General features: G+C 37.2%; 1 protein-coding gene across 1 annotated transcript; it reads right to left on the minus strand.

Annotated features, from left to right (window-relative positions):
- Positions 1-7,792: 7,792 nt before the first annotated feature.
- LOC149419434 (ATP-dependent DNA helicase Q1-like) lies at positions 7,793-10,189 on the minus strand. Its single transcript, XM_089637829.1, has one exon. The coding sequence runs from the start codon at positions 10,055-10,057 to the stop codon at positions 7,841-7,843; it is 2,217 nt and encodes a 738-aa protein (XP_089493955.1). The 5' UTR covers positions 10,058-10,189; the 3' UTR covers positions 7,793-7,840.
- Positions 10,190-14,847: the final 4,658 nt, after the last annotated feature.

Consider the following 14,847-nt stretch of genomic DNA (forward strand, 5'->3'; position numbering starts at 1 on the left):
TACATTATTTAAGAGCGTTAAAACATTGTGGTATGACGACACTAGCGCGCAGCGTCAAAATTATTTATTTTGTACTACTGTGCGGTCTCATATATTGCGACGCTAGCCCGGAAAGAATTCAATAGCTTCAACAAAGCTATGCTACTTTGTATAATATGTATCTCTCAAAAATGTTTATTTTAACAATTATTTGAAAACTGTTACCTTGGATAACAAAATTGATTGCCTGCCTTTCAGCTTGGGAGCGAAGGGTAGAGTCTGAGCTGCATATATTGTGAAATTTCCTCATCCGACCGGATATTGAGTGCAGAATTCCATTCTGCGACTGGCATTGTTTTATAATGTTGTCACCAAAAGTGCGCAGGGATGGAAAAGAAGCTAAAAACATAAATATTTGTTAGTTAATAAAAGGCCTATCGTCAACAGCTCCGCTGTAATCAATTTCTTTTAATATGGTGTAACAGAAAGAGAAATTATGAAATAGTTGCAAAAAAACATATTTAATTAAACTGTAATAATTCTTCTTAATTAGCAATGTGTCTAACCGAGAAATTTTGAAATGACTTCAGTTGTTTGATTGTAGCCTAAATGCAATATCTCCATTAGTTTGTGTGGTCCAGCTCCATACATCAGAGCATAAACCAAATGCTTTGTTTTATCACGCTCATCAGGTTGTACTTCTTCAATGGAATTCTTGTTCAACCTAATTGTAGAAAAAATAATTCAATGTTGAATTGATTATGATAAAGTTATTCAGAAAATTCTGAGCATCTTGAATATGTCAATAATATGGTGGCACATTAACAAATCATATTAGTTACTAAAAGCTTTTTGTTTTTATGTTTACGTAGTTATTTCATTCTACATACTACTGAGAAAAGCGATTTTGATAAGGATGAAATAGTGGTTATTTTAGTAATGAGTGGACATCGCCATCTTTGATAATGTTTACATATTGCATCCACCATACAAATAAGAAGAAACTGAGATACTTAACCATTTCATAGCAAGAGAACTAAATAAATCCTTGTCATATTGTAAACTTTCTATAAGCACTGGGTCGTTGGACATATGAGCAAACACTCTGCACTCGATGTGCTGGAAATCTGCTGCAACAAATGTATGCCCTGGCCGGGGAATGAATGCTTTTCTTATAACAATGCTCGGGGAATCACCAACTGGAAAGAGATAGATTCAAATACATACTGTTGGCAATTCTAGAAGAAAGAGCTCGCAAGTGCGCCCCACTGTTTAATATGACACGTCATGTGCGAATGCTGTCCTCGTTATTTCTATATTTCCATAGAAGATCCCTTGGGCACCAGTGCATAGTCGGGAAATGCAAATGCAATCCATATGCACAACCAACATTTGTCACATGAGAATGAGTTCTCGAGTTCAAAAGCTCGGGTGTGGAATGATTTGCCAACCTCTGTGTTTCCTCTCTCCTACAACATGGGTCTCTTCAAGGCCCATGTTCACTAATGCCTCTCCTTAAAAAGACAATGAGGAAAATAATTTTCCTCAGGACTTCCTGCGTGGAATTAATGTTAAAAATCAAAAACTGTGGGACGAGGTGAAAAAATTGACAATGATAATGAGATTCAATGGCCAAAACAATTGATGCGTAATATGATGTGATAGTATATTGTGTAATGGAGAGTTTAAAATATTAAAGAAGACCTTTATTTGCATCAGGAAACAATTCCAACACTAAAGGTTGTCTGGGTATGGCTTGAAGGTTTGGATTACAGGACACAATTCGTCCAGTGGCAGCTGAGGTTTGTTCCCTGAAAACATTATCAAAAATAACATATATGTACATTGTACATAAATTATTTTTGAGAAAACATTACCATATTCAGTAATACAAATTTTCATTCACATGACACGCAAATTACAAATGAATTGCTAATAATAACAGGCTTATGAACTTACCAGGTAGTTCGGATAACTCCGCTCTTTGACTGTTTTAGGATGGCATCCACAAAGGTAGACTTTGCTTTGTGAATGTGTCTATAGTTCAGAATCAAAGCTGGCAGCGGATGTAATGGAATCAACTTACGAAGCTAAAAATAATAATTTATTGCAATTGTTACTTATCATTGGATTATGTATTTGAATAGGTTCCAATATTAACTGCACACAGGAGTTAGTGTAATAAAGCCCCAAGACTTGAGTCTGGCTTCAATGGAGCCTCCGTGGGTGAGCTGGTTACTTAGAGTTACACCAAGCATACCAATGGATGGCATGTTGGGAAGATTGCTTCTGTTGTATCGGCAACCGTCTGAATCGACCTTTCCCTCAAAATGTCGGCAATGGATGCGGGACGTCTGTAAGAAGGCAGTTTGTTGACAAGTCCTCCGTGTCAAACCCGGTCAAAGGCCTTGTAAATGTCAAGTGCAACCGTTTCGTTCGGTCTCACCATAACGTTCCAGGACGGCATAGTCCAGTGGTAACGCATTGAACTGCCATTCCGAAGGTCGCGGGTTCGAACCCGGCGTGCGCAAATAAATTTTATTTGATTAATTTGTGTTATTTCACAATTAATTAAATAAAATAATATATAGTATATTTGCGGCACGTTCCAGAGTGGAAGATACTACCAGTATCGCCCTGGTGTAAGACCACCATTCAGAATTGAAACGTTGCTCCAAATGGCTTTAGCCGTGTTTAGTGACTAGATCTGAATAGCCAGGTACTTCCCCACCTTCCTCTTTCTCTTCCCAACTTACCTTCAGCCTCACAACATCCCCCAATTGGGGATGCCATAGTCTCACTGGCTCCAGACGGGAGCAGTTGGGACTCTTGTGAGGTATTCACTATAAAAAAAAATAAAAAAAAGGTACCGCCCCCAATCATGCGTCACATATGTGAGAAGATCACCGCACCAGCGGATTATCCTGAATCCGTATTTACGGTCATTAATAATTTTGTTCTTCTCGAGTTATGTGAGCAGTTTGTCGTTGATCACACATTCCATCACCTTGAATAGAATAGATGTGATGGCTATGGGGCGGTAGTTGGCCGGATTGGAGCGATCACCCTTCTTTGGAGTAGCATGAATTACCGTTTTTTTCCATCCAGAAGGTAAACAGCCAGATTTCAGGGACATTTTGAAAAGCTTCGTCAAAATTGATGCTATTTCTGCAGCACACCTCTGCGATACCAGGGCAAGTATTCCTTCAGGCCAGCTAGCTTTACTAAAATCGAGCCCCCGTAAGACCTGGAGTACATTCCGATGCCGGATCCTCAGCTTTTTCATATAGAAGGCAGTGAGATACCGACTGCGAAACAGCACCCTGATCATCGAGAGTTGAGTTTTCTGCAAAAATTTTACCTAATAAGTTGGCCTTTTCGGTGGCGGTGTTTGCTAGTGAGCCGTCAGGTCTGGTAAAGAGGTGGTAGACTGGATTTGCAGAAATTTCGACCCGTTGAGCCTGCAAGCGACCAGAACGCTCTGCTGCAATGCGGGCAAGCAGCTAGCTTTTTGCTGATCCACAGGTCGTGATCAAATTTTAACCTATTTACGATCCTCTTGCTTTCCTTTGCCATTTTGTTATAAGCTGATCTATTTTTCTGAGGTTCGAGATGAGTTGTAGGCTCAGTAAGCCGCACTCTGATGTGCAAACGAAATGTGCATACATGATCAAGTCAATTAACATTATGGATATGTGTACCTTTTCCCCATTGACTCCATTTTTTTTTTAGGGGAGGTATAGCCTTCCCTGCCTCATTGCATGAATCGCCACTGGTTCAATGTCATGTAGTAAGATCCATACAACGTTCACGTATTAATCATAAATGTGGATGTGAAAAATATGATTTTAAACTATTTGAAATTATTTTAAGGTGTCAGTGTCTTACCACTGGCTCTGAAGTGGATTTTGCCCCAAGCTTGGATGTTTCTTTAATATAAATATTGTGCATAACATCCAACTTCAGCTCATCATACAATATAGTCCTCAACTGAACAGTGGAGTTGATTTGAAATGATTTTCCGGCGGCTTTATAAGCGTCCCTTTCAATCTGAGTTAGGCGTTCATTTAGTATGCAGGTCATTTCATTCATTGATTTTGTGTCTATGCAAATTCCTTTGAGTTCCATGGCTGAAAATTATAGGAAATGTAAAATAAAATTTTTTGTTTTAACAAAATTTCACTTTCTATAAAATGGTGTATCAAATTATTACCGGATAATATTGTAATGATTTTAGTTTCCAAATTCAGGAAAACACGCCAAATGTTATTTTCCGAGAGTTTTGAATACATTTCATGGCAGCACTCAGATAGAAGTTCAAGATAGCGAGCTGATCTTTGCTTGGGGCATGAGCTCGAAAGGTCAAAGCTCACCTCAATCGAAAGATCTGATATAACATCATCAAAGGTTGACGGAGGTTTGTCAGGGTTGAGAAGAAAACAACCAATCTAGAAAAAGAAATGAGACAGGAAATATGGTCATATTTTTCGGATCATAAATAGATGGTTAATTCTGCTATAAAGCAGAAATCTACTTGTGAGAAGCAGTAAAAACTCTCAGGCAACAAAAATTCGATACCAAACTTAGTACATAGCAACCAAAATTATTATAAAACATAGAATTATACCTTGGGGTCAATAATAAGCCATTTGAGACAAACCTCCTCTCTTTGGAAGTTAAACAGATCAATAAGCAACATAATTACGTCTTGTGCTTCAAAGCAAACTTTCCTTGTGTTGGAGTTCATTATATCAGTGATCAAAGACCTAAAATAATTATTTTATAGATAAATAAAGCATACATTTTTTAAATTCACAGAAATGAGAAATCGAACTGGAAAAAGGAGTTGGTTTACTTTTTTATTTGTTTCTCGGTAGGTGAGTTTCCACGAATATTCATACAGAAGTATCGTACGCTTTCAGCCCACGAAACACAAAATATCAAAGCTTTTGGGGAACAAGCAGAATCAACGGTTCCAGCTATTTTATCAAGTTGGCAAAATCCTTCCCTGAAATTTAATTAAGAAAATTGACTTTTTAATTATTTTTTTATGGTCAACTGCTAGTTACAGGAAGCTAATGAAAGCAACATACCTGAATAGTGCTGTAATCCCAATTTCAATAGGAACATTTAAAGAAAGCAACTTTTGAAGAGAGACTGTACTTTCCTGGTCTAAGTTTTCAATTAAGTAATTTATATTCTTTTTGGGAATATCTCTTTTTGTGGGTGGGACGAATTTTGATTTCTTCTTCGAGTTAGGCTGAGAACAACTTAGCTGAGTCAAAGGCACATATTCTAAACTTTCATTCATCTTTTTGTATTTCATTTTGCCATCTTCATTTGCAATTACAGTTTGCACCTTATTTACAATGATTTTTGTTTCGGTTGGTTTCATGTTTTTATCTTTATTGTCTATTTTTTCATTAATCACCTCATCTATTTCTAAATATTTATATTTTTTATTATCAGCCATTTCAACTTTGGCCTCTTCATCAAAATTCATACCGTCAAACAGTTCTGTGTCCTCAAATTCATTTATTTTATTTAGCCACACTCCAACATTTTTTTTTACTGTCCTACTTAAAAAAGGAGTGTTTATATCACTAATTATTTCAATGGCTGGTTTTGAAGTTTTGATAGATTTCTTACCATTCACGTTTTTAAGTTTCTTGGCTGGAAGCATATCAGATAATTTCAACTGGTTGAAACGCTTTTTGGATGCAGTCTTATCTGATTCATCAATAGTCATATCTGACGATAAAGACTTGTTTTTAGTTTTGGCTGATGATTTTACTTTTTTAGGAACACCATTTCCAACTTGTGTAGGAAGTGTGATAATATTTTTGTGCGAAATAGGATTGTCCCAATTCTTTGGTAAATCAACATGATTGGATGGAACTGTGAGGTCATTGGAAAGCTTGCAAATATTGGTAGAATGGGTCGACGTTTGAAAATTGGTGGGTTTTTTTTCCATGTGGCAATACTTTCTTTGATTAGGCCATTGAATTTCTTTATTAATAGCATTCGGATTTTTAGTAATATATAAGTTCATTACTTTTGGATTTGTAATAGTGTCAGGAGGAATTGGACTATTTTGATTCTCTGCAGCATTCAACACATTTGGAAAATCAATAGTATTTTTAGAACAGCAGGATTGTTCAGATCTATTCTCAATATCAATATTTGGAAAATCAATAGTATCTTTAGAACAGCAGGATTGATCAGATCTATTCTCAATACCAATATTTTTTTTCTCAGATTTGCTCTTTTTTGGAGGAGCGGCAAACTTGCTTAATTGATTAATTATCTGCTTATTTGTTATTTCTGGGTCCACAAGTATTTTTGCTGGATTGACAAACTGTTCTATATTTAATGCACAAATATTCTTATTTTGTAGAAGTTTAGTGTTATTGTATTCATTTTCATTTATTACACGGTTTTCACAAAGTCTTGAATTTGACTGTTCTTGTAAGTTGTCAGCGAAAGAGGTGATGCTTTGTTCGGGTAAATTAGGGATAGAAAATACTGACAGATGATTTGTTGACTTATTAGGTTGATTCTGTTTCTTGAACTGTTTTTGTGGTGAGGAAGAAACTTGCGAGGCAATGAGGGAAAGAAACCTATCATAGCCCGCATCGGATGATAAATCAATATCTTGTTCCATATAGTTTTCTTCGCAGAACATAGATACAAAGTCATTTTCTTTATCATTTGGGTCTTCCAGTTGAGTGAATGATAGATTATGTTGGTACTGAGATGGGTTTGGGCTAATATACCTTGAATTTCTAAAAAAGGCACTTAGGATCAGTTATGCATAATTATTATGTAAGGATATTATGATAATAATATATTCTTTTAAATGTATTGAGCATGCGCTTCGATTACAATGCCTAAATACTGTACCTACTTATTGAAACAATTTAATTTTTGATTATTCCAGCTTATGATTTTGAGCAAAATAATAATGAGAAAAGAATCTATACCTTCTATAATTATCGTTTCTTGATGATTGAACTGGCAAATCAACATTTTCAATTGGGGGATTTGAAAACGAAGAGTTACTTCCTGAAAAATGTAAATGTAGATAATTTTTTGCAGTGTCGTAGTGGACTGGGCAGACCAACATCTAGGTACTGTCATTATCACTGTCTCACAAATTATGTTGGTCTTTTGAAGCGCACTTGAAGAAAACTTCACCGCAAGGCTTCCAAACGTCTCATAATATGTAGCCATATACTTACAAAAAAGTGAAAAACATGTAGGTACATATTATCTATGTACCTACATGCCTTACCAATGTATGTTTTTTAATCTAGTCAATCTAAAAATGTTAATAAATGATTTACCATTATTTGTCCACGACGAAATGATAGATTTCATCACCTTGTGAGCAAAAGGTGACAAACCTTCTAAGTACTTCTCTGGATTGAAGGAGTAATTGTAATTATTAGAATACTTATTTATTGAAGACATCTTGTTCAATTTATTCAAATCTTGCAGACAATAAATATTTTAAGGAGAAAGGGTAGAAGAAATGTCTTGTGAACAATTGACGATACAAAATAAAAGTATTCAAAGCAAGATTTAGAGAATCTGTCCAGTATATTTCTTTTTATTTTCTGAAAAAAATTTCACCCAAGAAAATGTAAACTTTCTATTTTTAGAAACAAAAGTCATCAATAACATTTTAATGTAGATAGCAATCATGTTTATGGCCCGTAAAATAATTATTTAAGTACCTACCTATGCACAATAAAAAAATAATACGAAATAAAAGAAAAATTTAAATTCAACCACATTTTTTATTGTTCATACACTATGGTATTCTTAATAAATAGTTTGCACATCCTTCAATTAATAATTAAAGGATATCAATTGTCTCAACTTCATCACTTTTAATAGTTTTCCTGAGGTTGTCATCCAAAATAACAATATCACTCCCATCAGAGCTGAGAGAGTTGCTAGAGTATCTAATGATTTTCTTTTTCCGATATTGTTGAATTTCAGGACTATCTTCTCTAATTGGCAAACTCCCCTCTGTTTCAACACAATTTATTATTAAACTAGATTTCACTTCTTTAGTACTAGATTTGGAGCAATCAGCTGGATCGCTCGATGTTTTACTAGATTTATTTTTTGGGGATAAATGCTTTGTAGAAATACCTTCTTTCTTAATCAGTGAGTTTTTTTCTACTTTAGGCACGGAAGCAGAGCCCAATTTTCTTTTTCTGTTTTCTGAAGGACCTTCTTTAGATTGAATTTTAGAAGCAGCAACTTTGGGAATATTTGTTGGGGCAAGTTCCTCCAGTTTTAAACTACCAAACTGTTTGGTTGTAAACTTTATTTTATGATCTACATCTTTTACCAAAGCAGACTTTGACCCAATTTTCAAATAACTTATAGTAGAGTATGCAGTAAAATGAAAATCTTCCTTTAGATACCCTTCAATTAGTAAAAAGGTGACTATTGCTTCGGCTTGTATTCTGGACAAATTAGGAATTTTGACACTGGTAACTCTGAGATTAGAGGGTCCTTTACAAAACCATGAATCAATAAGCTTTTGAGCAGTTAATCTATTGTCTCCTTTTTCCGCCCATTCTATAATTTTATACAAATCTCTGCAATAATTTTCTAATGACGTAATCCTCTCAATTGTATTAGTTTGGCAACATCTATCGCACATCAAGTGACAGTCTTCAGGGACGAATTCTTCATCAAAATGCCTGGCAATAATGTTTCTCCTGCATGAGGTCGGATTTAGACAGTACCTAATCATGTTGTAGAGGTGATCTAAACTTCCCGATGAAGAGAACACCATTGTGCTGAGTCGAAAGATGTCTTGCATTCGATACAGCATCACACACTCGGCTCTCTGACCGTCTCTTCCCGCCCGACCGCTCTCCTGATAATAGCTCTGCATTGCCTTGCTTAGAGAATGGTGTATCACAAACCTAACATCTGGTTTGTCTATTCCCAGGCCAAAGGCCACAGTTGCTACAATAGCTTGATAGTATTTGCTTGTCCATTTGGTATGGATATCCGAGCGCCTGTCGGGTTCCAAGTTAGCGTGGTAGCTAGCCACTTTCAGATGTTTAGCCCTCAACTTGCCAGCCAGCTCTTCACAATCCTTTATACTGGTAGCGTAGATTATTCCCGATTGATCCTTGTACCTGTATTTTAATAACTTTTCAAGAATTTCAACGCACTCGTCGGTAGAACTAGGTTTGTCGATGATACTGTAGAATAAGTTGGGTCTGTTAAATGGGGCCTTGATAAGTAAGCACCCTCTGATATCCAGCATCCTCTGTACATCCAGGAGAACTGCAGCAGTGGCTGTTGCTGTGAGGCCCAGAAGGGGCACATCGGGGAACATGGACGAGAGGACGCCGAGGAACTTGTAGTCGGGGCGGAAGTCGTGACCCCACTGAGAACAGCAATGAACTTCATCAATTGCTATCCTTTGTAATCTCCCTTCTGCAAAACACTTCTGCAGCTTGGACATAAATCTTTTGCTTTTTGCGAACCTCTCCGGTGTTACATAGAGTAATTTAATTGTAGATTTAGGATCAGTCATACTGTTGAGGGCAGCATTAGTCTCTTCCTTTGAACTTGTGCTAGTCATGAGTTTAGCAGGAATGCCTTTCTTGGTGAGCGCCATGACTTGATCTTCCATAAGTGAAATCAGTGGAGATACAACTATGGTGATGCCTTCGCTGATAAGCGCCGGCAGTTGGTAACACAAACTCTTCCCAGCTCCTGTCGGCATCACAACCAAAGCGTGCTTCTTCGATAGGGTCGCATTCATAGAAGCCAGTTGTTGGGGTCTATATTCTTTGATACCAAAAATATTGTGTAGTGCAATATCCAGACGATCTGACCATTCAAAATTTGAGTGCTGCCAGTTTTCTTTCCCGAGTTCTTTAGATTTCTTTAAGTCATTTTTGTCATTCAGGATGTCCCTCCGCTCGATCAGCTCTTGCTGGCGGCGTCGGAGTCTCCGAAGATCAGATTCTACTTTTGATAATTCTCGTGTTATTGAATCCAGCTCTGTTTCATAATCACTACCGTCTAATTCCATCTTCCTAGCTGTAGCAACCCTTTCAGATTTTATATCCAATATTATTATCTCTACTACAAAAAATGTTCTCTAAATAATTATCTTGTAGCTGAAAAACCCGAAAAACGACCGTTCGACAGTTTTACCCATAAATATACCACTCTCTAGATCGATATCTTCGGGCTTTTTGTATGTAACGGAATTATACAGTACTTAACCACAGAAATACAATCAGTACCTACCGTGCGGAGCAGAGCAGTAGACAAGGTAGAGGAAACTCAAGGCCATTTAAAAAAAGATGCGACCATAGACAACATAATTGCTCTCAGCCTACTCTATTCATTCACTAGCCCAAAAAAACTATTATAAAAATAAAAATGTCCTTGAAGCAGAAAAATGTCGAAATGTTTTCCAAGGGCAAGGTTCATCTGACTAAGAAAATAAACTTTTACAGTGCATTTCCTTAAGATGAAACTTGTTAATCTGAGAAGAAGAAACCCAAAATGACAAGAAATTTGCAAAAACACTGAAGAAAATTTCCAAAACATGATTGTCCGACAGTACGACGAAGAATTCCGACATTTTTCAGCCTCATGAACTCATGGATAAGTATTATGTAAAAATCTTTAATTTCACCAAAACAATAAGATAATACAGGATAACACTAATCAATAACATGAATAAGTTTATCGATATAATAAATAACATTTATACGTTCTTATCATTGTTCAAAAAACCGAACGAATAACCTAAAAACTGTCAATTCACTTTAAACTTGAACTTGTTACAACTATACTAAGGGGAGTTAATAATTAATATTATTCATGTAAAAGAAAAGGAGGAACGAGTACAAAAAAAGAAGTTACTTAAGTTCGAACACGATTAAAATTTATTTAAAAAAATGTATAAAGAAGGGTTAGTCTTAATCTAGCTTAATTATAGTTTTTATCTTGAACCGCGGATCTCCACGTTCGCACTTATCACCGACATCACACAAGCGGCAACTTGGGTTGGATCCGAAGGGCGGAATTAGTTCGGCCTGGGCCAAGGCTCCGAAGGGCGGAGTCGGCAGGCAGCGACTCCTGAGAGGGCAGCTTCCTCGTAGGGATATCCTCAGCGCCGCTCCAAGGGGGAGAGCAGGAAGTTTCTCGGCGGAGGCGAGACGGTAACTTCTGCTAGGGCAGCTCCCTGATCGGAAGAGCCTCGGTACCGCTCCAAAGGGGGAGAGCAGGAAGTTTCTCGGCGGAGGCGAGACGGTAACTTCTGCTAGGGCAGTTCCCTGGTCGGCAGCTGCCTCGGCTCCGCTCCAAGGGGGAGAGCAGGATGATGACTCCCAAGATGATGGCTGTCGAGTGTGGAAATGTGAACTGTCGAGAACTAGGCGAGATTGTGACCGCCGAGAGGGCAGCCTCCTGGGCGGAGGCGCCTCGGCGGCCGCCCCAAGGGGAGGCGAGATGATGACTCCTGAGAGGCGAGAGCGTGACTGTCGAGAGCTGAATCAGTTGTATTCACCCGCGCAATCCGTCGACTGTGGCACGCCTGTGGTGTGGTGCTGGAACTATTTATTTATTTATTTATTTGGAAAAGTTGACAGCAAATCTGTAATTATATAATTATACAATAATAATATTATTAATTATGCCAATTATGAACTTTCCACTGATGAATAGTTAATGGTGTTACAATGGTGTACAATGGCATAGAGATGTTCTCTTAAATTAATTTCATGTTTAGTTAGGAAATATTAAAATAAAGGAGGGTGGGGGGGAGGAGGGAGAAATATAGGATAAGGATTAAGAGGCAAAGGACGGGAATATATAGGAATTGAACTTCTAGTTTGAGTTTTGTTGATTATTGAGTTTTTGTTTTATGTCGCGTAAAGTCGAGTTAAATATGTCAATATGATTATAATTTAAGTTAAAAAAGTGTGTGGATCTGTAGATAAATGAGTTTTGTTTGGAATTTGTGTTACAATGAGGGAAATTAAAAGTAAGCGACTGTCTGCTGTTGCGATTGGGAACATGGAATAATAGGCGTTGAAGAAGATCAGGACTATCGATTAAATTGTGTGTAATTTTAAATAACATTACCAAATCTGCTACATTTCTTCGGAAAGTTAACGTCTGTATATTGAAGAACTTTGCAGAGTCTTCATTACTGATATGAGATCGAAAAGAGCGGAAATTAAGGTACCTTAAAAATCTATTTTGAACACTTTCAATTCTATTTTTATGTATTGCATAGCCTGGGTTCCACACTTGTGATGCGTATTCAAGGATACTACGAGCGTATGAGAAATACAGTGTTTTGAAAGTAGCAATGTCTTTGAATTGTTTACAGGAACGGATTATGAAACCCAGCATAGAAGATGCGTTAGTGACTACGTGGTCAATATGTTTATTGAAATTCAGTTTACTATCAAGTATAACCCCAAGGTCCTTAATTTCTGATTTGGTAGATAAAGGTTGATGATTAATTGAGTATTCGTGTATAAATATGTTTTTGTTTCTAGTAAAGCGTACGATGAAGCATTTGGATATATTTAATTCCAGACAATGGGCATTAATATACGCGTTTAAACGTTGTAAATCCTTTTGCAGCTTGTGACAGTCTTCGATTGATTTTATAGGTGAGAAGATTTTCATGTCATCTGCATATAGGATGGTCTGCGAGTGTAAAAAGCAGTGACCAATATCATTGATATAGATATTAAATAGTAACGGTCCTAACAGGCTGCCTTGAGGAACTCCCGATGTTACAGCAACAGAGTCGGATTTAAATCCAGCAACCACTACTATTTGACTACGGTTGGAGATATAAGAAGAGAGCCAACGATAAAGATTGCCGTGAATACCAATCTTTAAAAGCTTGTTCAACAAGGTTGAGTGATCGACCTTGTCAAACGCCTTACTATAGTCGGTATAGACAGTGTCCACTTGTATTCTGTTATCCAAATTATCCTGCAGGTACTCTGTGAAGGTTAAAAGATTTGTGGTTGTAGATTTACCACTAATGAAACCGTGTTGGGTCGTATTCAGGCTGGGCTTAAGAGCAGAATATAGTTGGTCATAGACTATTTTTTCAAAAATTTTGTTAAATATACAAAGTTTGGAGATTGGCCTGTAGTTTTTAACGTCTGTTTTTTGCCATTTTTGAAAATAGGAGACACATAAGCAGATTTCCATATAACAGGGACAGTGCAATCGGTTAGGGAACGATTGAAAATTAAAGTAAGGCTAGATTGTGTGCACATTGTTTAATAAAGATTGAAGGTATTTCGTCAGGACCGGCACCTTTGCGAGTATCAATTTCCTTAAGGTATTTTAAGACGATTTCTCGTGTCACCTCAATATTGCTTATATTGGATGTATGGTTCCCGACGTCAGTTGGATCAAGGGTAAGTGGATCGGAGGGTTTACTGAAAACTGAACTGAAATATTTTGAAAATAAATTTGCAATTTCCGTTCCATTATTGGCTTTCAGCTCTCCAAAATACATACATTTTGGGACACCTTGGGGTGCGTTAGAAGATTTGACGTGGCTCCAGAAGTTTTTAGGGTTTGAGGAAATATTGTTTTCAATATTACTCAAGAAACGGGATTTGCTTTTCCGACATAAGTCTTTGTGCCGTTTACGAAGCAGGGAAAATGCGTCATAGTCAGCCTGGTTCTTGTGTTTTTTATATTTGCTAAAGTATTTTGATTTTTCCTTAGTTACCTTAATAAGGGCAGCACTGTACCAAGGAGGATATTTCGAGTTCCACGAAAGTTTATGAGGAATATGAAGATTTATGAGGTATTTCAAAAACGTATAGAAACCGTCAAGCGCTGGTTCTATTTGAGAGGTAGAAAAAATGGAAGCCCAGTCAGCTTGTTCAAGGGCGAAATTAATTGAATCGTAGTCTCCACGATTATATAGAAAAACTTTTCTTTTCGCATTTGTCAATGAAGGAGTTTCCTGAAATGGCACACTAATGGATAGAGCTTTATGATGTTCATCTTCGGGAACTAGCGGGTCGTCATTAGATTCGACGGAGATTAGTAGATTTGACAGAATCAGATCTAGGATATGGCCGCTTGAGTTTAGTTCACCGTTATATTGAGAGAGGTTCAGAAAATGCATACAGTCTACGAAGTAATTACTAACGTGAGTAGAGTAATTACTAGCTGCATAGTGAGCAGATGGCGTAGTTTGGATCCATGAAATTTCAGGAAGATTAAAGGCACCTAAGATAATAAAAGAATCATTGGGGTTATTTGATACTACGTCTGATAACATGTTCAGGAAATTTTCGATTAAATATTGATGTTGAGTCCCTCCGGGGATGTACACGCAACATATATGGACCAAACTGTGAGGTGTAGTATTGGTGCGAATGGTGACCCAAATGTCTTCAGCACAAGAAGTCCATTCTGGTCTGGCGACGCTGATCAGCTCCTGTTTAATAGCTATCACTACACCACCGCCAAGACGCTGACCGGTGGAAGCGTAATCGCGGTCTCTACGATATACATAGTATCGAGGATCGAAAAGTTCTTCGTCTCTGATACCCCATGGTGATCCATGATTCTGTGAGGGCAATTAAATCGTAATCGTTTGAAAAGGTATTTTGAAGGATCGTCGTAGTCTTGGTACGAAGACCTCTACAGTTCTGGTGATATATTGCTCAAGACATGGGGAGTATTCGAATAAATATTAGTGAGTAGGCGGTAAGTTATACATATAAATGATAACTTCAATAAGTGAGTTCGGTTATAGTGGTCATGCAGTTTTACAAAGTAAGTACATCTAACACAATAATTTCTTGGTAT

The sequence above is a fragment of the Hesperophylax consimilis genome, chromosome 12 (genome assembly GCF_061612785.1).
Source record: "Hesperophylax consimilis isolate HC1 chromosome 12, BYU_Hcon_1.0, whole genome shotgun sequence".
Lineage (NCBI taxonomy): Eukaryota > Metazoa > Arthropoda > Insecta > Trichoptera > Limnephilidae > Hesperophylax > Hesperophylax consimilis.